Below are 23,630 nucleotides of genomic sequence, written 5' to 3'. Positions count from 1 at the left end.
GTTGGGGAAATTGGACAGCCACATGCAGAAGAATGAAACTGGACCATTCTTTTACACCATACATAAAAATAAACTCAAAATGGATGAAAGACCTAAATGTGAGACAGGAATCCATTAAAATTCTAGAGGAGAACACAGGTACCTCTTTGACATCAGCCACAGCAACTTCTTGCTAGACACGTCTCCAAAGACAAGAGAAACAAAAGCAAACATGAACTATTGGGACCTCATCAACATAAAAAGCTTTTGCACAGCAAAAGAAACAGTCAACAAAACTAAAAGCAACCTACAGAATGGGAGAAGATATTTACAAATGTCTTATCAGATAAAGGGCTAGTATCTAAGATCTATAAAGAACTTACCAAACTCAACACCCAAAAAAACCCAAAAAATCCAGTCAAGAAATGGGCAGATTAGATGAATGGATAAAGAAGATGTGATACACACACGCACACACACAGAGAACATTACTCAGCCATCAAAAAGAATGAAATCTTGCCATTTGCAATGAAAATGGATGGAACTAGAAGGTATTATGCCAAGCAAAATAAGTCAGTCAGAGAAAAACAAATACCATATGACTTAGCTCATATGTGGAATTTAAGAAACAAAACAAATGAACATAGGGGAAGGGAAGGAAAAATAAAATAAGATAAAAATTGAGAGGGAGGCAAACTGTAAGAGACGCCGAACGCTAGGAAACAAACTGAGCGTTGCTGGAGGGGAGGTGGGTGTGGGAAAGGGATAATTGGGTGATGGTCATTAAGGAGGACACTTGATATAACAAGCACTGGGCATTATATGCAACTGATTAATCACTAAATTCTACCTCTGAAACTAATTTTAAAAAAGGCTTCCATTAAATGAACTTCAACACTAAGAAGTAGTAGTTATTAGGCAAGCAAGGATGTAAAATGACTTAAAACAATCTAGGAATTCACATATAAGTAAAACCTGCTTGTAATATTTTAATGCTGAGGCCTGAAATAAATGTCCACATCTGTAATGTTCCCCTACTTTCTTACTTATTCATATCTCAGCCCCTTAAATAGCTGGTAAACTGAAACTCCACTGACATGTTTGCATCGAAGTGCCTTTTTCTAGATTATATGGAGGACTCAGTGCATGTGTTCGAAACCATCATTAGAAAGCCATTGACACGCTCCCATCAAAATGGCTAAGGTACAGGCACCTGGTACTTTCCAGGCACTTTCCATGCCTTCAATCCTCTGCAAATGCTGTTTTCTCTCCTTAGAAAGTCACATGAAGAAATACTTATTCTTCAAAATTCAGGTCAAATGAAACTGTCTCTAAGGAGGAAAGCTGTCCCTGGTGTCCTTACTCACCAACGGCCCCTTATCCAATACCCAATGCAAAACCTAGCACACAGATGGGGAGCAGTAAGCCCGTGTTCACTGGAGTAACTGTATTCCATTATTTGTTTAAATATCCTCCAGGAAGCTTCAGAGTCAATTTCTTATAACTCCAGATACCCAGTATAGGACCTGAAACTCACTGAAGGTTTGCTAAATCAATGAATTATCATTTTCTATTTTCATGATAGAAAATAAATATTTTCCATACATTCAATAACCATTTGTTATGGGGCAGGCATAGTGTTTGGGAGAGGAGATACAGAAATGAATAAGACATAGATCCTTCAGAAGCTCAGAATCTTGTGGGAAAGACAGACAAGAAAATCGATAATCCTAGTGCAGAGTAAAAGCAGTACCGTGAGAGCAGTGCACCGAAGGTGTTTTAAGGGCACAAAGGAAGAGCACCAAAAACGGGCACCTAACTCCTTCGTGTACAGAACAAGAGTCCCATGGACTAAACTTCTCTAATAATGTATGAGGTTCTTTTAAAAAGTCTCTGTAGAGATTGTCAGGAGGAAGAGTAGATAGCACAACAAGAATTACACTTTTCAGAACAACATCAGTCACATATTTTTTTCATTTTAGCCTCCGGTCCTCATGAAAATTTGCCATACAAACTGAAAAAAGGAATTTTACAGGATATGTATGAAACAAAAATGTTGAGTCCTTGGCGGGGTTTACTGCAGACCAATGAAAGAACTTGTTTGTTAAAATTTCAGCCAGCGAGACTGCCAAAAAAAAAAGTTTCGAGACTCAAAAATACAAATAATCATGCCCTCAAGTATTGGCCATTTTATGAAGGTGAAGGACTGACATCTGGCTTTATTAAAAAAAAAAAAAAAAGACTACCTGTGATTAAAATTACCTTGAGGCTTACCCTATCATCATTATTCTATGTTAAAACTTTTGATATCAAAAGAAAAAGCATATAATCTAAAGACTGACAGAATTCACACCTGAAAGACTGTTATGTTTCTAACAGAAGATATTCATGTAATGAGAATCTGTAATAATTTTAAGTGAAGCCTTTCAACAAGAAACACTAACATATACATTGTGCACATATATAGACATATACCTTACAGTAACAATGAACCTAAGACTTGAAGTTGAAAAGTTTCACTATATAAAAGGGAGTTACCAAGACCCTGAACAGAAAGCATAAAATCTTTGAAGCCAGGAAGTATTTCTCACATTTACTTCTATCACCCAAAGAGTTTAGCAAAATACACTTAGAAGACAGACACTAACATTTCATTAAGGTTGAACATGAAATGAAATTAAAAAAAAAAAATGACGAGCTCTCAGATTCTGAAAATAATTCAATGGGTTTTCAATCTTTGAAATCTAATAATTTTTCTAAATGCCATATCCAATAAACTACCACATTTTTTAAAAAAATGTTACTTTTGGAAGTTATCGTGAAATGGCAACAAAATATTTGGTAATGATTTTTAACCAAAAAACTTTAGAGTAAGATGTGCAATTTTTTAATGATGACTTTCATAGCTGTTGGCTAGAGGGAATGGTAAATCTAAAGTAACAAATGTCTTCTGAAAACAAGAAGTCAGGAATTTTTGAAAGCTGTCCCTATATAGACTGATTTCATTAGAAAAATCTGGAAAGAGGAAATGCACTTTTACAAGCAGCTAAAGTGTTTTTATGGAAAAGAGGTATTTACAAGCAGTTTATTAATAATATAAGCGGTTTAACAGCAAAATTCTTTCTATAATCCTCAGTTTATTACATACTAATCATTATGCTGCATACCAACGCCTATACAATTATATTTCCCACTGAAAGCAAATGATGGCAGCACAGCAGTCGTGAGAGTACTGCGGCTTTTAGATACAGTAACCTGTAATTAACTGCATTTCACAGGATACTTCTGACAGTGAAGTGGAGCATTACTGATAATTTTACCATGATGACAGGCATAAACCGGTGCTGGACTTGGCAAACCAGGAAGAACGGTCATCCTTATTTTGGAGAATGCCATTTTAATTAATAATACCATTGTTAGGTTTTTAAATTAGTGCTACAAATAAAACTTGACTAAAGAGGGAATAGACATTAACATTTCCTTACCAATATCAATATACTTGGGATCCAAAGGTGTGCCAATAGAATTACAAAGAACTAGAACAAACTGTGAACAAAAAACAAAGAGTATCAGAACTCCTGCTTCTTTACAATAAAGGAAACAATGCTTAAGGTATCATGCTTATCTCTTGAAAGTATCACAACTGGGAAATAACTGATAAAATTGTTAAGTGCAAAGAATATAATCTACAGCATTAAACATAAAGAAACATGAATTAAAATTAAACCAAGGCTAATTTCTTAGTATAATGAACACTATGGCTCTTAAGAGGCCACCTAAGAAACGTTAAGTACACTGGCTACTTTTCATTGTTCACACTTCTAAAACTCCAGATCAGCTGTAACCACAAAACTCATTTTCATCCTATGATCAGCTACGTAAGAACTAATTTAATTTGTTACCGTTGCACCAAATGTTCCCATCTCGTTCTCCTCCTTTGAAGCAATATAAAAATGACATGAGAAATTCAGAAAAATCAGTTAACTCAGAAAAAAACATAATCCAATCTAGTGAAAAATGACTTACAATGCCCACTAGTTAACACAAACATATTTACCAATAATTAATATTAGGGAAAATAATCAAGTATAATGCACACTTTACACCCTATTATTCTGAAGTGATCATTTCATTTCTCTTACTGTTAGTGACCTTTTCTATTATCTTGTGCTAAGAACACTGTTTTAGTTAGATGTTCTCCTGAAAAGAATAATGATTTCAAATAAACCAATTCTCCATGTACTATTTACATACAGCCTTTCTCTTTCTTTTTTCAGCCTCTCAAGTAAAATTTCTTTAATTTCATAAGTACAAACTAAATGGATCTTTATGCACTGTTGGTGGGAACACAAACTGGCGCAGCCACTGTGGAAAACAGTACGGCGGCTCCTCAGAACGTTACAAATAGAACCAGCCCACGAGCCGGGAATCACACTACTGAGTATTTACCCAAAAAATACAAAAACATGAAATCAAAGAGATACATGCACCCCTATGTTTACTGCAGCATTATTTACAATAGCTAAACTATGGAAGCAGTCCAAGTCTCCATCAAAACATGAATGGATAAAGATGTGGTGTATAGATATATACAATGGACTATTATTCAGCCATAAAAAAGAATAAAATCCTGCCATTTGCAACAACATGGATGGAGCTACAGAGTATAATGCTAAGCAACATAAGTCAGAGAAAAACAAGTACCATATATCTCACTCATATGTGGAATTTAAGAAACAAAACAAATGAGCAAAGAAAAAAAGAGAGAGAGAGATAAACCAAGAAACAGAGTCTTAACTATAGAAAACAAACTGATGGCTACCAGAGGGGTGGCAGGGTGGGGAGATGGGTGAAATAGGTGAAGGGGATTAAGAGTATACTTATCATAATGAGCACTGAGTCATGTATAGAATTGTTGAATCACTAGATTGTACACCTGAAACTAACGTAACACTGTATGTTAATAACACTGAAATTTAAGTTAAAAATTTAGGGCACCTGGGTGGCTCAGTCAGTTGAGCATCTGACTCTTGAATTCAGCTCAGCTCCTGATCTCAGGGTCCTGAGGTTAAGCCCTGCATCAGGCCCCATGCTGAGAGCAGAGTCGGCTTGAGATTCTCTCCTTTTCCCGCTGCCCCTCCCCCCCTTCCCATGCAGGCACACAGGCTTCTCTCTCTCTCAAAATAAATAAATAAAATCTTTAAAAAAATAAATAAAATTAAAAATTTAACGAAAAAATAGAAAATGTTTTTAAAAATTTATAAAGGAACTAAATGACAAAAGTTATACTGAAATATAATTTACTCTTCCACTACTTAAACTAAGCTGATTTACTGCCACAAAAGACCACAAATAACTTGTATTTTTTAATCCACACATAATCTACATGCTCAAGGTTAAAGAATGAAGTAGTTCCATAAGACTTCTTATTAAAAATAGAAGTTCCCCCAACTTCCCCTTTTCTGCTCCCTGAAGTAACAACTTTCAGCTCCTTTAACTCATTCTTTTGATATTTACCTTCACAACCTAAGTACTGTGTTTATAATGCTACTTCTTGTTTTGTTCTGTTTCGATCTGGGACATTCTCTACTGACTTCCCACTACCACAGATAGGTATGTAACTCTCTTTCAGCAACCCCCTCCCCAGCCTCCCGCACAGGGGCACACTCCTATCCCTCCAGCTTCCCACTTACCATTTTGTTAGATCAGTATTTTAGGGGTTAATACGGTCATTACACTCCAAATAAAAGGCTTTTTTAAATTAAAAATCCATTTAATTAAAAAATTCATTTAAAAAACATCATTTTGACTATGTAAGTGTTATTCACAGCTGAGTTGTAAGTATGTCACGATTTATTCTCCTTTCAAGTGCATTTTGCTTTCCCTGTGGTTGGTAGTTGTCTCTATTTTTTCTCTTTGCTACTTTCTTTGTATTCATTACTAACTTAAGTCCCCAGTTACCTCCCAGGTATGTATGTCTCCTCTCAAGCGTTCAACCACATTAAGTGTTCTATTAATTTCATCTTTAATTTCCTCTGGAACCATGTGACCGGCTGACATCTGATGACACCCTAGGCATGCCACCCACTGTCAGCTGGTACCACCCTTCACCATTGCTGTTGGGTTATCTAGTTTCTTCCTCTTTCTCGGTCTAGTCCTCATTTTGGTTGGCCATATCCTGAAGTAACTAAGATAAGAAAGCTTGGAAGGTAAATTTTTGGTGATCTTGTACATCTAAAAATGTCTTTCTCCTACCTTCATTTTATTTCGTTTTTTTTACACAACACAGAAAGCTTTATTCATCCACACCATTCCAGAAAAAGGCAGGCTCACTTTAGTACACTGTCATCTTGGGCTTCTGCCAGTTCTCTCTCAACTTGTTTCTGTTCATCCTACTTCTTTTTCTCCTCAGCTGCTCTCCTCCTTTCCTCTTCTGCCCGAGGTTTCAGGTAACTTGAGCCTGGCTCCGTAGGCAATGCCAAGGAAAAGGCAGAGTAGTGGCCGAGCTTGAGTGGAGAGACCTGCACAGGCGACGCCATCTTGTCCAAAACCTTCACGCTGGCAGCACAATCTGTCTCCTACCTTCATTGTAATTCGTACTTTGCATAACATATAGAATTCAAGATGGGAAATCATTTTCCCTCAAAATTTCAAAAGCAATTCTCCAAAGTATTGCTGTTGACAAGTTGAATGCCATGATGATACCTGACCCTATGAAGTCTGTTTTTCTGAGAGCTTATAGGATCTTTCTGTTCCCAGTGTTCTGAAATTTCACAATGATGTGCCTTGACATAGAAATATTTTCATTCACTGAGCTAGGCACTTTCAATCGAGAAACTCAAGGGAAATTTTCTTGAATATTTTCTTCAGAATTACTCTCCTCCACTTTGCTTGTTCACTGAACTTCCAGGGCTGGCCCTCTGATTTTCTTATCTGTTCACTCCTGTTTTCCATTTCCTTGTCTTTTTGTTCGACTTTACACTCCTCTGCCAAATTTTTCATTGTCCTTATCGTATTTGTAATTTCCAAAAACTTCCTTTTCTATAGCATCCCTTCCTTCTTTTATGGATGTATCTCTTAACTCTAGGAGGAGAATTTGAAATGACTTTTCTGCACTGTTCTTCTCCCTGCATAGTCTCTGCTTCGTCCCAATTCTTTTCTCCTTGTGTTTATTTGTGTGTGTATGTCTGCTAAATGAGATGCTTTTCTCAAATGTCTGACAATCCTTGTCTCTCTACTTCTATGTAAGAGTACAACACTAAAAAGCTGTTTGGAATCTATTTGTTTATGGGTGAGCCCCATGACTCTGGTCTTCACAGTAAGGTGACAAAGCAGGGATCTTTACTTGGGGACTCCCCATAGGAGCAAATTTAAGAGGTCTTTTCTCTTGAACTGGTCAGATTCTTCAGACAGGACTCTTTATATGCCTTTTTTTTTTTTTTTTAAATTTTCTCCTTCTTACATAATCTCTACTACTTCCAAATTGTTTTTCCATTTGTTTCTTTCTCCTACCAGATACCATTAAGTCCTGTGTCTCTTCGGGATTCTACGATGAAAACTGGTTACTTCTTTGCTTTCTCCATTGATGAGTTAGGACTCAGCTTTCTTAGGTCTGCTAAGGTAATTACCACTAATTCACCTACTCTTTCACCTCCAAAACTATGTTGCCATTTCCGCTCCCTTTCTGGTCCCTATGGGCTTATGACTTTTTAAAAAATACCTTTACTGTTGTTTTAGTGAGTTTCAGGAAAGAACAAAGTCAAAGGCGGCTGTTCAAATGGCCACCTTAAACTAAAAACTCTATACTTTTTAATGGGATAATTTATAACCCAGCCAAAGACAATGGTAATCCTTTTTTAAAAATGTATATGCTTCTGCAAATATTTAAATCGTTAGCATACTTTTTTAAAAGGCATAATTTACATTATTTATTTTATACTATGAGACATTGATTTTTAAAGCAATGTAATTCCAAATAAAAGTATATTTCTCATCAAAGCTACCCAAAGTGTTACAATGGTCATCGTTACATAATTTCTTGAGCGTTTATACTAGACATCTGGATATTCATTTTTTCTTGTGGAATTTTAACTTGGAAAAGGATTATGGTATTTTAAGTATATTTCAGAGACAAAAAGCTTCTGTACTGAACTGGTGAATATGAAATGCTAATGGATTAGCTGATTAGAAAAAAAAGGGGGGGACAGAGAGCCAATGGAATCACATAATTTTCCAAAACAGAGGTCTAGACGGACATGACCAGTAGACCCAATACTTTGCTGTGCCTACCAGTACAGAGGCCATGCTGGAGAAGGTAGAAGTTAACGCATCTTAGCTTTAACATATAAAGGAACACCCACCTGAGGATGATTTTCATCAGCTTTTGTAGCCAAAATGCAGAAATCTCCACAGGTAGTAATAGAAATGAGACTCTTCACATATTTAACATATTTCTCATTGTTTTTCGTATCCCAAAAGATAACACAATATTCTGGACGATCAGGTCTGGTATATGCATAAACGACAGTATTTGAGCAATAACCCCACTAGGAAGAAAGGAAGGAGCAAAGAACAGGAGGGAAGAAGAGAGGGAGAGAGAGAAAGAGAAAAAGAACATTTAACATTGGAACAGAAAAGTCTTATTATAAACTGTAGATATGTGGTTTTTTGGTGCTAACTATCTTCTTCAGGAATAGAAGACAGAAGAACTGAAATTCAGCTTCATACCTTTTCTCGTTAAAACAAAAAAATCTAAAGTAATATAGTTATCAAAGAATGTACTACAAAAAAAAATTTAACTTTCCTTATTTTCATTTGTAAGATTTAAGCTTCAGAGGTAAAAATTTCAGATTTTTCTATAGTCATGTCCTATAAGTCAGCTGCATGAGGGACAACAGGAAGAGTGATCCCATCAAAAGTTTAAATTCTGGGTCCCCAAGCCAAAATTCAAAAACAGATGCTTTGCCTTTTCTCCCCATCCACATTTTTTTACATTTGTTTTTACCAGAGTAGCACACGCACATAGTTTAAAGTCAAATAATTCTATGTGGCTTATTTAAAACAAGAATAAAAGGCAGATTCCACTGACCGATTTCCTCCCAGGGGAAGCCATTCACAACTCTGAGCTTTGACGGTTTTGTTATTTACCTCCATATCACATACGTATTAGATAGGGGAACTTATGGAACTTAATGGAACTTCTTTCTCTTGAGGTAACTCTCCCAATATATTCATATGTAATTTTTAATAAATCAGTATTTGGAGTTGATATTATTATTGACTGTGTTCACTATTCAAAACTAAGGCATATTTACTTTTTTATACTATGATTACTTTTTAAAATAACCTTTTTACTTTAAAATAATTTTAGATTTATACAAAAGTTACAAGGATGGGGCGCCTGGGTGGCTCAGTTGGTTAAGGGTCCAACTCTCGATTTCAGCTCAGGTCAAGCTTCCAGAGTTGTGAGATTGAGCCCCCTGTCGGCTCTGCACTGAGGGTGGAACCTGCTTAAGATTCTCTCTCTCCCTCTCCCTCTGTGTCCTCTCCCCCAGCTCACGCATGCTCTTTCTCCAAAAAAAAAAAAAAAAATTTTTTTTTTTTTTAAAGATTTTATTTATTTATTTGACAGAGATAGAGACAGCCAGCGAGAGAGGGAACACAAGCAGGGGGAGTGGGAGAGGAAGAAGCAGGCTCATAGCGGAGGAGCCTGATGTGGGGCTCGATCCCCTAACGCCGGGATCACGCCCTGAGCCGAAGGCAGACGCTTAACCGCTGTGCCACCCAGGCGCCCCCCCCAAAAAAAATTTTTTAAGTTACAAGGATAATACAGAGTTCCCTATACTCCTCTCCCTATTGTTCATAATCTTACACTACTGTGGTTCATTTGTCACAACTAAGAAACCAGCATTGATCCAGTCCTATTAACTAAACTTCACACTTTATTTGGATGTCATTAGTTTTTCCTTAATGTCCTTTTTCTGTCCCAGAATCCTATTTGGGATGCATTATACTTAGTAGTCGTATCTCCTTAGACTCCCCTGGACTGTGGTGATTTCTCAGGCTTTCCTTGTTTTTAATGACCTAGACAGTTGTAAGGCGTACTGGTCAGGTACTTTGCAGAATGCCCTTCAATTTGGGTTTGTCTGATGTTTCTCTCCTGCTCCGATGGGCTTATCAGTTTTTAGGGAGACCATCACAGAAGCGAAGAGCTCTGCTCACGTGCCCCGTCAGGTGGTAAGTGATATCTGTGTGACACCGCTGATGATGCTAGCCGTGATTGCCAGGACAAGGTGGTGTCTGCTAGGTCTCCCCAGGGTAAAGTAATTTTCTGTTTTCCCCTTCCCATACCCTGCTCTTCAGAAGTGAGTCACTAAATGCAACTTACACTCAAGTTAGGGAAGCGGGAGACCAGAGGCGGTAGTATCCAAGTAATTCGAATACTTCTGTAAGGAAGACTTGTTTCTTCTCCTCCATTTATTTATTTAAATAATTTATTTTAGATCAGCTCTTGCTCTTGGACATTTATTTTATAATTTGGTTACAATCCAAAGTTACATCATTTATTTAGTTGCTCAAATTGTTCCAGTGTTGGCCATCAGGAGCTCTTCCAGGCTGGCTCCTCTGTCTCTTTGGTATGCCCCATCCTTTTGTGTCTTGAGCACTTCCTTACTTTCTGGCACTATCAGAGACGCCAGGCTCATCCTCTATTTTTCCTACCCTAGTCCTAAAATCAGACAGTTCTCCAAGGTGCTTTGCTTTTTAAAAATGAAACAAGCTTTCCATAACAAATATTCTTAGTAGTTTACCAGCTTGATTAATCTCATACTTCCAAATGTGTTTTGGGTCAAATGTTAAATTTAAGATAAGATACTGATTAGTATTGTGGCGCCTGGGTGGCTCAGTCGGTTAAGTGTCTGCCTTCGGTTCAGGTTATGATCCCAGGGTCCTGGAATGGAGTCACGCTTTGGGCTCCCTGCTCAGCAGACAGCCTGCTTCTCCCTTTCCCACCCCCTCCCCATTTGTGCCCTCTCTGTCTCTCTCTAAGACATAAATAAAATCTTTTAAAAAAAATATTGATTAGTATTATGCTGCTTATTCTCATTTTCCCCTTCTGATCCATTCTCTACCTTTCTTTACCCTGCTGTTCCCTGGAGACTGGCTTCTATGAATTCCAACATGTGGGCTACCTTGCCTTCTGGCTTCCAGTTGGATCTGGCCAATAAGGCACCAGAAGGTAAAGAGATGGGCTGAAGTATCCCCTCCCCAAAACTGTTCTTACCCAGCCAGCCAGCAGAGGCCATGCTCCCGCAGGATAGTCCCTCTTGCATAGCCACAGCTCTAGTGGGTTCCGGGAACAATACTTTCTTATCTTGCCCAGTGTTGCTAATCCCTGAATGCCTGCATTGTCATCCCTTACTGGACCCATTAGCCCTGCCCATACCTCTGTAATAAACCCTCCACCAATCTCTCTTCAATTATTCTTTTGAGTGTGCCATCTATTTCCTGCTGAGACCCTGACTGTTTGGAGTATTTTATTATGTATAATATTCTAGAAAAGTTTTCAAGTTCTAAAGTCTTCACACTAAAAACATCTCCTTTCATCTGATTTCTAAAATAAAGTGGCTGTGAACACATGCAAGAAACATACATTATACTTTGAGCTGCAACAAAATTAGTTAATAAAAACACCTTTTTTTTTAACAACTGCTCACAATACGCACCTTATAGTCAGGTCGAATGTTTGCAAAATATATAAAAGAATCAACAGCTAGGGCAATTTTCAGTCCTCCTCCTTCCCAAGATAGTGCAGACATCTGCTTTCCAGGAACCTTCAAAGTACCCAAATGCTGAAAAATAATTATATTTAACCTGAAGTATCACAATTAAACAAAATATAAATTACCACCAATCACTTCATAGAGATCAAAGGCGTTATAAAAATTATTTTGTGAAAGGTTACTACTCACTTTAAAATCATTTTCCTTGAATTTCTATAATGAAAAACATACTTATTATAGGAGAAATTTACAAACAAAACCAAAAGAATTCAGTATCAAATTTCATCAAATCCAAGATGCTGGAGATCTAAATACGCATATTTATGTACAACTCAGGAAAGAATAAAACACATTGCTAATTAAAATAGGATAACTTTGATTACAAGATACATTCCAATTTTGGAGTTGTAAAAAATTCTGCTTCTTGGGGGCAGCTGGCTGGCTCAGTGGGTAGTTGTGGGTTCAAGCCCCATGTTGGGTGTAGAGATTACTTAAAAATAAAATCGTTTAAAAAAATTGTGCCTCTTGGAATGAATGAATGATTGTGGTAGGAAATGCAATCTTTAAGTCTGGCCTCTCTTTCATCCTCCATAGCCAATCAGTCACCAAGTCCTATTGCTTTCATTCCCAGCTATTCTCCACTGCCCCTGCCTCCTTTCCTGAATGAACTATAGTAATAGTCTAGCTGCAATCTTTACCTTGTATCTCTTTTCTCGTTCCCAGCCTCTACCTCCCCAAATTCAATATTCATTCTACTGTCAAAACTACCTTTCTGGAACACAAATCCAATCATATCTTATCCTGCTTTAAAAAAAATGTTTAGTAATTTTTAAGAATCAATAGCTTCCCACCATCACGTTCTTTAACAGAGTATACAATGCCTCTTCCCATCTGGCTCCAAACTATACTCTTTGGCTCAGTACCTCACTATTTAGCCGTAATTCCTGTGCTCTCCCTCATGAGAGGGCTACTGTGCCTCCAAACCTTTGACCTGGATAATATCCCTTCTGCCTGAAATCTTCCTTTCCTCTCCCCGTGCCTCCCTGGCCTCACTCTCTCTTATCCTCCTGGAGCATGGTCTCCATCCTCCAAGATGCAACTTTAATATTGTTTCCTGTCTTCTCCTTCCTTCTACAGGTCCAGAGAATTCAGAAAGTGAGTTACCAGAGAGGACTAACTTCATCATATTCACATTTATGTCCCTATCCCTTAATGGATTGCTTGGCAAACAGATACTCAACAAATATCTATTAAGTAAATAAATGTATCATGCATTCAAATTAATGTCTTCATAAATGAAGACATGCTAGCTACTTGTAATTACAACGATATCAAACCAACTTACAGTTTTCAATTTAACATAGCCCATTTTATGGCTAAATTAACAAGTGAATAAGTTAATACAAAGACATTTTAATGTGGCCATAAAAAGAAAATATTGTAAATCTATGCTTTTTTGACAGACCAAGAATTTTATCCCTTGTTCTTAAGCAGATATGTTCGAAAGTCAGGTTTAATGTATTAAGCTCCATTTTGCCAGGGAAACAGATGGGGGTAAAAATGTTTTAACCTCGAAGGGTCCACTCTATCTGTCCTGCTGCCTGCATGAAACCAAAGGGAGCAAGCAGGCTCTCACAGCAGCACTCCTGGTAGTGAGGAGCCGCACTGAGAGAATAAGGTCATCTCGCAACTCTGCAGGCCAGCCAGGTGATGGCAGCAACAAGGAGAGAAAACCAACTTGTAAGCACTCGCCAAGTATGGGGGTAGGCATTTTCTCATTGTTACCTCCTGTAATTTTTACAACAGTGCCATGAGGTTTTGCCTTTATTTCAGAACATAAGTAAACTGAGTCTCAGCGCTGAAATAAGTTCTCCAAGTGAGACAACACTGTGGAAATGGAATTCAGAGCCAAAGCCAGGCCAAACTGACAAGTCACATGTTCCATCATCCCCTTCCTTGGCTAAGACCACAGTATAAAAACCAGAAGACCCAGGCCTTCAGAATCAAAAGCAAATTCTTCCCTAAGGTTTCCTTAAGTTTAAATCTCTAGATAACTTCCTTCCAAGTTACTGTCCCTGTCCTAATAACATAGATCCAAAATAAGTCCCCTATATATTCACTCATTCAAAAAAAGCAAAAATACAAAAACCTAAATGACTAATACACCCTCAGGAACTATGCTAGATACTTTAATTACAACCATGCCAAACCAACCTACAGTTTTCAATTTAACACATAACACACTGTTTTGCAAGAGAAAACAAATAGACCTTAGAATCCATGTTTTTCTGCTTAAAAAATGTTGAACTAACAAAAATAAGCAGATAAAATAATATAATGATAAATAAGTCAATGTTTGACAAAAATAACCAATAAAGAACATGAATTAAGAACGCATTCAGATTTTTAATAGTTAGGAACCTTAAGAACTATACTTTTGTTTTCCCTTGGCTTGTAACATATACTAGAAATATTATTAGCTGTCAATGTACAATCTATTCTCTACATCACATTCTACTGGATATTTTGAGATATTGATTCAAAAGCATGAGCTGATACCATTTCTTACCCTCACAAAAATTACTAAAACGTATTTTAAAATATTAATATTAAAATATTAAAACAACTGGGGAAGGTTTTTATGTAACAAAAACACAAATTATTGAAGTCTATGGTGAATTTATAAAAACCAACAGGTACTAAATAGAGTCTAGAGACAGAAAATCAAACAGGTAAAAAGTTATTAAGCTTAGTTACTATAAGTTCTCTCCAAATTCTTTAAAATTCACAATATATTAATTCTCCTATTTGATATTTTCCACTACGTCTTCAATAAAATTCTCCTTAAAAATTAAATTCATTAGGTGCACCTGGGTGGCTCTGTCTGCAGTCAGCAGTGAGTCGGCTTATCCCTCTCCCTCCCCTTTTGCCCCTCCCTTTCTGCCTCTCTCTCTCTCAAATAAATAAATAAAATCTAAAAAAAAAAAAAAGTAATACTACTGAGAAGGATAACACACGCATTTATGAAAACAATGCCTGTATTTTAATGTAGCGTCACCTAAGATTAGTTATTAAGATAGATTTTCTTAAAATAGTTGGTTATTCCTCAACAAATTAAAACTGTTAGAAGTCTGGAGGAGGGAGGGGCACCTGGGTGGCCAGTTGGTTAAGTGTCCAACTGGTAATTTCGGCTCAGGTCATGATCTCAAGCGTCCTGGGACCAAGCCCTGCATCAGGCTCCACACTCAAGGGAGTCTGTTTGGAATTCTCTCCCTCTCCCTCTGCCCCTCCGCCAACTTGCACTTTCTCTCTCAAATAAATAAATAAAACCTTAAAAAAAAAAAAAAGTCTGAAGGAAGAAGAGACAGATATGTGTGTTTAACATCTATGTACATTTACTATATCACATTAAAAATCCAAAATATTAATCTGAAACAACTAAATTATATTAAAAACAACTCAAAACCCAGCTAGGAAAAGACGTACATTCAGATCACAGAGGAAATATTCTAAATAACTACTGCATAATGATTTCTTAGGTGAAACAGCTCATTTCCTACACGTACAGAGTATAAACTAAATTCCATGATGAAATACAACTATCAAGACTTACAAGTGAGGATAGTACTCAAAGACAAGACGCCTGATATTCCATCATTTTTACTCAAAATGTCCCTTTTCAAAAATGTGACAAATTTATACCACGTCCTCCGTTCTTTTTTCCCCAACCTTATTCACTACACAGGAAAGAAAAAAGACATTTACCTCACCAAATGGAGTGTAAAACTGCACAGTGTTTACATCTTTATCCTGAGTGACGACCTTCTGGGAGCCTGCCACAGCTAACACGCTGCCGATGTGGTTCCACTGGATACTCACCACATACATGCCAGTGTCGATTAAAACAGGATCTAGTCGAAAAGGAAAAAAAATGAGGTAACTGTGGTAAAATACTTAGCCTACAGAACTGTATAATCTTCAGAACGATTTTTAAATACGTTTTAAGTTCTCCACATTAAAAAAAAGAAAGAAAGAAAGAAAAATTACGTACTTTGGTCATTCTCATGTCTCATGATTTGGCACCTCCCATTGTCAAAACAAATGGCAAGGCAGGGGCAGTCTGGCTCCACGTAGCCTTCCGTGCCGTGGTACCAATGAATTCCAGCAATACTGATTGCTCCAGTGACATTCACCAAGCAATTCAGTTTCATTTTCATCTAAACAGAACCAGTTAGGTTAATATATCATCTTTTAAGACAGGTCAGTATAGAATATTGTAGAAAGAACACTGAAAATGGGATTTAAAAATCTGATTTCAAATGCCAGTCCCATGGCTTACTGGTTTACCAACCCTAGGACAAACCACTTAAACTGAGTTTCAGTCTCTCCCTTTTGCAAAATGAGGATTAAAAAAAAACTCAGAGAATGTATGAGACTAAATGACAAGAGGTATATGAAGGTACCTCATAGCAACGTGTCATGGAAAAGCTGGCTACTATCACTTCCACCAACAGGTAGATTTACATAATGTCCTCCGCCTCGCGACAAACAAAACTGCCCCATAAATGAGATCAGAGACTGAACACAGTAAATCTCACAAAGCCAGAGTTTTTCTTGAGATCATGCTAGCTGAGCCTCTTTTATTTTGCCTTCTTCCCAGGAGCTGATTTTTGTCCCTTACTCTTTAAGTCTTCCGTTCTTTTTACAAACAACCTTGAGTAGCTTGCTACAAAAATATCATTGGAAAAAAAATATATATATATCATTGGTATCTCATGTAAACTTAGGCTTCTGCTATTAGAAGACACAAAGATTAAACTGTACCTCATCCCACTCATTATCCCTCGGCTTCAATACACTGAAATCTGGTCCCTCCCAGTTACCAAGAATTCTGAACTAAAAGCATAATTTACCTTGAAGCGACCCAGTTTTTTTAATTAAAAAAATCTAAATGTTGGGAAAAAAACTGAAGACTTTCTTGATGACACAAACCAGCGTAAAAAATAAATGTGTATACGTATACAAATGATATATAATCATATAAAATTGTGTAACGAGTATATGAAAATAGATACACTTACTATAAAATTCCCCTGATTATCATAAATGTGTATTTCTCCATTTGCCATTCCAAAAAGTAGGACTTTACTATCTGCAGACCATGCTACGTGGCATAACTGTATACCCTTCAAGTCTTTTCCCCAAATGCGATTCCCTAAAATAAAACATAATTATTTCATTAAAAGTTCAAGGTCATGATTCTCCAACAACTGTCCTAAAAATCTGTTTCCCTAAAGAGCTCTCACACTCTTCACAGCACCATGTGTTTGTTCAGTTTATGCAGCCAATAAATAGTTACTGAGCAGCTACTATGTGCCAAACACCCTATTAAACATTTGAAATAGCAGCTCTTTCCAACTTTCTCCCTTCTCTTCAAAACTCTAATCTAGGGCCTTACTCCCAGTTAGCAGATGAATTCACCTTCAACTTTGGAAAGAAAATAAAAGCTTGCAAAAGAGAAATCTTTCATTCCCACTCTCAAACATTTAGGACAAAAGTGAATCCACAAGGACTCTTTCTGCTTTGCCCCCCAGTACAAAGGATGAGGTATATCCCCAACCAGACACCCATGTAGGGCAATCCCTCCACGTACTTTCTGGTCTAAGCCTTTTCTAGCTTTGCAAAGATCTCCTTCTACTGATTATTCATATTTTCTCTTTCTCTTTAAACTCTTATCTCTAAGCCCTTTCTTACAAATATTTAAATGCACTCAGATCTATCCTTCTTCAAAACTACCACCTCAAATAAAAACAAACCAAAGAACAGCTCCCTCAACCCCAAGTTCCCTTCTAGCCACTACCCTGTTTCCACCATTCCTCTCCCAGCCAAGCTTCTTGGAAGAGTTTACACCTGCAGTCACCACTTCCTCACCTCCCTCTCAACCCTCAGCCCAACCCATTCCGGCTTCCACCCCATATGTCCACTGAAATGGCCTGCAGGAGGTCCCTAGTGGCCTGTGGCTAAGTCTACTGCAGGCTTTTCCTTAACCGCCCTTTCCTTCTTTCTTGGTTTCTGCACAATTGTTTACTCCTTTATCTCCAACACTTATGTTGCAGGTTCTTACCCCACAGGTGGCCCATAGGTTTTTCATCTATTCCAATGGTTTAGATTCCCATCTACATGCTGGTGATTTCCAAAAGTATGACTCTGGCTCAGATACTTTAGAGCCACAGATGCATTCATGTAACTATGGTCTGACAAATTTTGCTTGGCTGTCCTACGGCAGGACAAAATCAATATGTCCGAAAACAAAATCTTCCCTCACAATCAGTCTTTCTCCCACAACCCCTATTTTTTTTTTTTTTTTAAGATTTTATTTGTTTATTTGACACAGAGGGAGAGCCTGATGTGGGGCTCAATCCCAGGACCCTGGGATCATGACCCAAGACAAAGGCAGACGCTTACCCGACTAAGCCACCCAGGCGCCCCTCCCACATCCCTTATAATAATGGCATCGCCATCCGTCCAGTTGTCAAAGCTAAAAACCTGGCTATGATTCTAGACACTTCCATTCCCTCATCCCCAGACTGATCAGTAATGAGGCCCTACCTACCCTACCTCCTCAGTGGCTCCAGCATATGTCCACTTACCCCCAGCCTCTTTGTCACTACCCTGGCTCAGCGACCATCCACCGTCACCTCTCACCTGAATTACCATAGTAATTCCCTAACTGGTACATCTGCCCCTATCTTTCTTTCCTCCCTCCAGTGTTCATGTTGCAGTCACAGAGATGCTTCCAAAGAACAAATGTGATCACCCCGCTCCCATTCTTAAAATCTTTCACTGGCTCCCCAGTGCCCTTAAAGTTAAATCCCAACTCCTTGTATAACTTACAATCCGCATAATCTGGCTTCTGCTATTGTCTCTAATTTCATCACATACAACTCTTCTCCTTTTAGTATTATACTGCACCGACTCTCAAAAGTTTTTCAATACCCTAAACATGGCTAAGTTCAACCCCTCTGGACTTCCTCAAATGCTATTTCTTAGGCCTAGGACACTCTACAAACCAACCTTCCTGGTGCCTAATGCCTTAGCACATATCACTTCCTCCAGGATGCCTTCCCTGATTCCTCCAAGCCTAGGTAGACACTTCTACTCTATGTTGCTGTATTTTCCCTGTCTCAGCACTTACCACAAGGTACTATAATTACCTGATTACTTATCCATCTCTCCTGTTCTAGATCTGAAATATTTTTTGTCATACCTAGTGCCTAGAATTATAGCTGTGACTTTGTAAGCTCTCAGAAACATTTATGGAATAAATGAAGTTACACTAGAAAAAAACAAATGGAAAAATGAAAATCATTTTGAAATATATTATTTCTCTATAAAGTTTCACAATAAAATGAAGGTACAGACTCTCAGAAGCCCCAGTGTTATCTATGAACTAAAATCTGAAAAACATAGGTTTTAAAGTCATGAAACACAGGTAACAATAACATGCTCAGCTCTATTAAAAAATGACCAGATGATCATTTCACAACACATAAAAATATCAAATCATTATGTAGTACATCTAAAACTAATGTTACATGTCAATAATATTCAACGGTTCAATTTTTTAAAAATAACCAGAGATTGTTATATCCCTATATACCTTTGGAAACTAAGATTTACATATTTATAATAGCTTAAATAAGTATAAAAATAAATTATAACGAGGCAGACATATTTAAAATAACCCTGAAAAATTAATTTTTTTTTTCAGTGCCACTATAGGATATTTTTTAAAAATAGATTTTTTACTTGAGTATACGTGAAAGTAAATGTTTCTTAGGGGCACCTAGCTTGCTCAGTCGGCAGAGCATGCGACTCTTGATCACGGGATCGAAAGGTCAAGCCCCATGTTGGGTGGAGGGTTTACTTAAAAAAATAAAATAAAATCTTAAAAATAAATAAATGTTTCTTGAACATCATCAAATTGTATATCAACTATTTTCTCTTCTTGTGTTTTTCTATTAGAAATCTAACATATAATTAATTAAGCCTCTAAAGACAAAAATGCCAACCAAATCTTTATCTTAGTTCTGTGTGCAACAAAGCATTACCATCCACTGAACCAACTATCACAGCCCCGTCTTCATATACAATGCAGATCTTCTGTCCGTCGGCATTCCAGCTCATACTTCGAACCACTGACTTATTCCTATTATTGATCATCTCCTCGTACCAAGAGCCTATTCGCACAAATTTAAAAAAAAATTACAAGTCAAAACTTTCACATAAGAGTTGAAAACATTCCATAAAACACACTATGGGATAAGTAACCGCAAAATTTTCTACAATCTGAGACATTAAACTATAAAACCTTCAAATCCAACAAAAACAAAATAAAAATTAGCTGAGGCCTTGACCAAAACCGCTTCAAAGATTATCACAGAAAACACAATAAATGCCCATCTTTTCTTTCTTTCTTCCTTTCTGTCCATTAAAATATAAAACTCTATTTGATTTTGACAGGCCAAAACAACTGATTTTTCTCAAAGCCTAAAATTTTAGATAATAACCAAGGAAAAAACAAAATAACCACAATAATTTTATATGTATGCATAAACTCTCCAATGATTAATTATAAGCATATTCAATACAAATACATTAGGTAAAAACTCTAAGCCTGCTTGAAAAATTTTCAACAGTTCAAATCACTTTAGTGATTTCCCATCACTGATGCTGAATGACAAAAACATTCTTTCTTGTACACAGGGCTAGAGTGAGAGGTCTCAAAGGGTAACCAAATGTGAGGCAAATCACAAGGCTATTTTGTTTTGTTTTGATTTTTTTACTACATTTTAGTATCAGGAATTTTGGCCCACAGCCAAGCAAATTATCACGTAATTTGAAATAACTGGTTGAGGAGGGCATTATCAGAGTCAGGACTGAGGCCCAGAGAACACCCATCTTGGAAAAAGACAGTTTACCCTAATCTCCTGTACTCTCATATTCTACTCCCTGCACAGACACACACACACATACCTAAACTTTGAAAAACATAAATTCATGTATGAAGAATTTTTAAATGGTATACCCTGAATGTCTTCAAAACAACACACGTGAACTAAGGTAGCCTTCTCATTTAAAGATGATGGCTACAGGCCCCAAGAGATCATGTATTATGCGTTATTTTCTGGTAATAGTGAAGCACCTAAATTAATCCTTTTCTTGCTCTCTCGTAGGCAAAGGGTACAAATCATGAGCCAGTAGTCAGAGCTGAGATAAAATCTGTGTCCATGAAAGAAAAGGAAGCTAAATGACTCAATGAAGGGTATGAATTATTGTCCCTGACTTCTTAATAAATGTTTTTACCCACTGGACTAACTCTAGCCACTGATCACACAGAAAATAACTCTTATGGGGCGGGGGGGAAAGCTATCTCAAGTAGAAAACTATCCTGCTAAGGACCTAAGATCATTTTGGAGATAACCAACAGCCACCTAGTTCACTTTCCTCATGCAAGGTCACAGTTGAAAAAAAAATTAAGTTAAAAGGAAAAGTAAGCAGCAATAAATCTAGAAATATTACCCCTGTGTGGTCGGATGAACCCCTGCTGCTGGTTTAAAGGAGTCTATTTCAAATACGTTGTTTCCCCATTCAAACACTGTAACCCAGACTCCAATCTGTGAAAGGTTCCATAAGCTCTCCCAGCATACCTTTATATAACATCCAAACAATGATAAGCCCATTTTGATCACTAGTAGTCAACTTCTGATACTGTTCATTCCACGTTACAACTTGAACAGAACCTAAAAAAATTGTAAAACAATTTAGGAACTTAAAAAAGGTTACGATTTCAAGTTCGTATTTTTATAATAAACACAAACAGCATGTTCAAAGCAATACGGTTCCTGTGCGACTAGCCAGTCTTTAATTAATCACTCAAAAATATTCATAGGATGTAGTCGCTATTGTCACTCATTTCCTGTGATACAATCTTCATGTTTGATACGTGTAATAAAAATTTTCATGTTTGTTCATATTTCAGGCAACAAAGTCACCTAATCCGGTCAGACGCAAGAGCTGCCATATATCTGATGACAGAAACAAATGTCGGTAAGATTTACCCAACTGGCCTGACTCCCAAGGATAATAACGCCCAAAGGACATCATACTAAGTACTTGGATTTTTTTTTTAGGGGGAAGGGGGTTGTTTGTGGTTGATATATGCCCTAATTTCTCTTCTGCCCCCTCTTGTTTTCCATTCTATTAGTAACACACTCTTGAGCATATCTTAAACCTCTGGGTTATATGAACAACTGAGTTTTTTTTAGTTGTTTTTTTTTTAATCCCTACATACTTTAGTGTATGTTTCCTAAGAAGACATTCTCTTTCACAACCATATTATAAATTAGTGAATTTAACACTGATACAATATTATTATCTAACCCCAGTTCACATTCAAATTTTATCAATTGTCCAAATAATACCCTTTATAGATACTTCTTTTTTCGGTCCAAGATCCAGTCTAGGATCACGGAATGCATTCAGTTGTCATGTCTCTTTAGTCTACTTTGATGTAGAACCACAGGGCAGATTCTAAAAAAGGATTATATCCTACCCACAGACAAATAACAGTATTTTTTAATATATAAAATAAGACCGACTTTGTTTTAGATTTACTAAAAATACTGTTTTTCCTGTAAAAGTTGTTGAAGGACTCTAGGCTCAATTAATTAATTATGGCTCAATAGAAATGATTACTTTAAATATTGCCATTATTAAAAATTATAACATTTCTGCATTAAGTAGAGGGTTTCTAAATGCCTAAAGACTATTCAAATATGATTTTAAAAATCACATGACTCACCACTATGACCTTCGAGAGTCTGATTCATAGAAAGGTTACTAGGGGCTGCAAGACCCCTCAATTTTGCATCATCTAGGCAAAAAAATATTAGAGCAAACACATTAAAGTAACAGATTATAAGACTTTGACATTTCTTGCTTATTTTAAAGGGAGTTCTTATTCCTGGATGATATTAGAAAGATTTTTTTTAAGTATGCCTCAGACCTACTATTCTCATGGTAGAAACATAGGACAATAATATGTACCCCCTTGTAAAGATACTATTCTGACAAAATAAAGCAAAATACATTTTTGAGAAACATTGTTTACCCATTATATTAAATATATTAGTAATTATTATTGCTACTTATTCCTTCCCAAAAGATCATAAATAGAAATATTTATGACAGACTGAAAACTCTAAAGCATAAAAGGGATCAGAAAGCAAAGGCTTTGGAAATCAGTTTTTACTAGATTTTGCAGAATCTTTTATTCATTCATTCATTCATTCATTCACTTAATGTCTATATCGTGCCATGCACTATGGAAGCTTCTGAATATAAAATGATAGATGAAATAGTTAAGGCCTCTCCCCTCAGAGAGCTGTAGTCTACTGAGGGGACAGATTTTAAACATTCACTCATCCACCCCCATAAATATACATGTGTGTATGTAAAATTACAAATTGAGGAAGTAAAGCCATAATAAGAGATAGTAACAGAGGGAGATTAATTTAGATTGGAGGGAGGGAGAACCAGGGAAGGCTTTCTGAAGAAATTATATTTACGCTGAGACTAACTGGAGATGCCAAGCGAGGCGGGGAAAAGAGGGAAGGAGAGGGGAGTAGTCCAGACTCAGAAATAGCAAGTGCAAAGGCCCCGGGGGTTGAAGTGTAGAGCCTTTGAATCCAAAATGGAATTTAGTTCAGCCCTTTATCTTACAGAAGACTGAACTAAAACCCAAAGATGTTGACCAACTTGCTGAAAGTCACTCAGTATGGCAGAGCTGAGATTCCACTCCAACCTCCT

The 23,630-nt window shown here is 37.0% G+C and overlaps 1 protein-coding gene across 2 annotated transcripts in view; it reads right to left on the bottom strand.

The window, feature by feature from the left end:
- WDR35 (WD repeat domain 35) overlaps window positions 1-23,630 on the bottom strand; it is a 57,075-nt gene that overhangs the window by 31,775 nt on the left and 1,670 nt on the right. For both annotated transcript variants that reach the window (XM_026519378.4, XM_057309248.1), the window contains exons 3-11: window positions 22,624-22,695; window positions 21,470-21,562; window positions 19,871-19,999; window positions 16,841-16,974; window positions 15,811-15,976; window positions 15,525-15,670; window positions 11,703-11,828; window positions 8,340-8,525; window positions 3,465-3,525 (exon numbers count right to left, since the gene is read on the bottom strand). In XM_026519378.4, coding sequence (XP_026375163.2) covers window positions 3,465-3,525; window positions 8,340-8,525; window positions 11,703-11,828; window positions 15,525-15,670; window positions 15,811-15,976; window positions 16,841-16,974; window positions 19,871-19,999; window positions 21,470-21,562; window positions 22,624-22,695 — 1,113 coding nt within the window. The remainder of the gene's footprint in view (window positions 1-3,464; window positions 3,526-8,339; window positions 8,526-11,702; window positions 11,829-15,524; window positions 15,671-15,810; window positions 15,977-16,840; window positions 16,975-19,870; window positions 20,000-21,469; window positions 21,563-22,623; window positions 22,696-23,630) is intronic.

This window comes from Ursus arctos, unplaced genomic scaffold (assembly GCF_023065955.2).
Source record: "Ursus arctos isolate Adak ecotype North America unplaced genomic scaffold, UrsArc2.0 scaffold_8, whole genome shotgun sequence".
Lineage (NCBI taxonomy): Eukaryota > Metazoa > Chordata > Mammalia > Carnivora > Ursidae > Ursus > Ursus arctos.
Note: the sequence above shows the minus strand (reverse complement) of the source record. Positions and strands in the feature narration are given on the sequence as shown.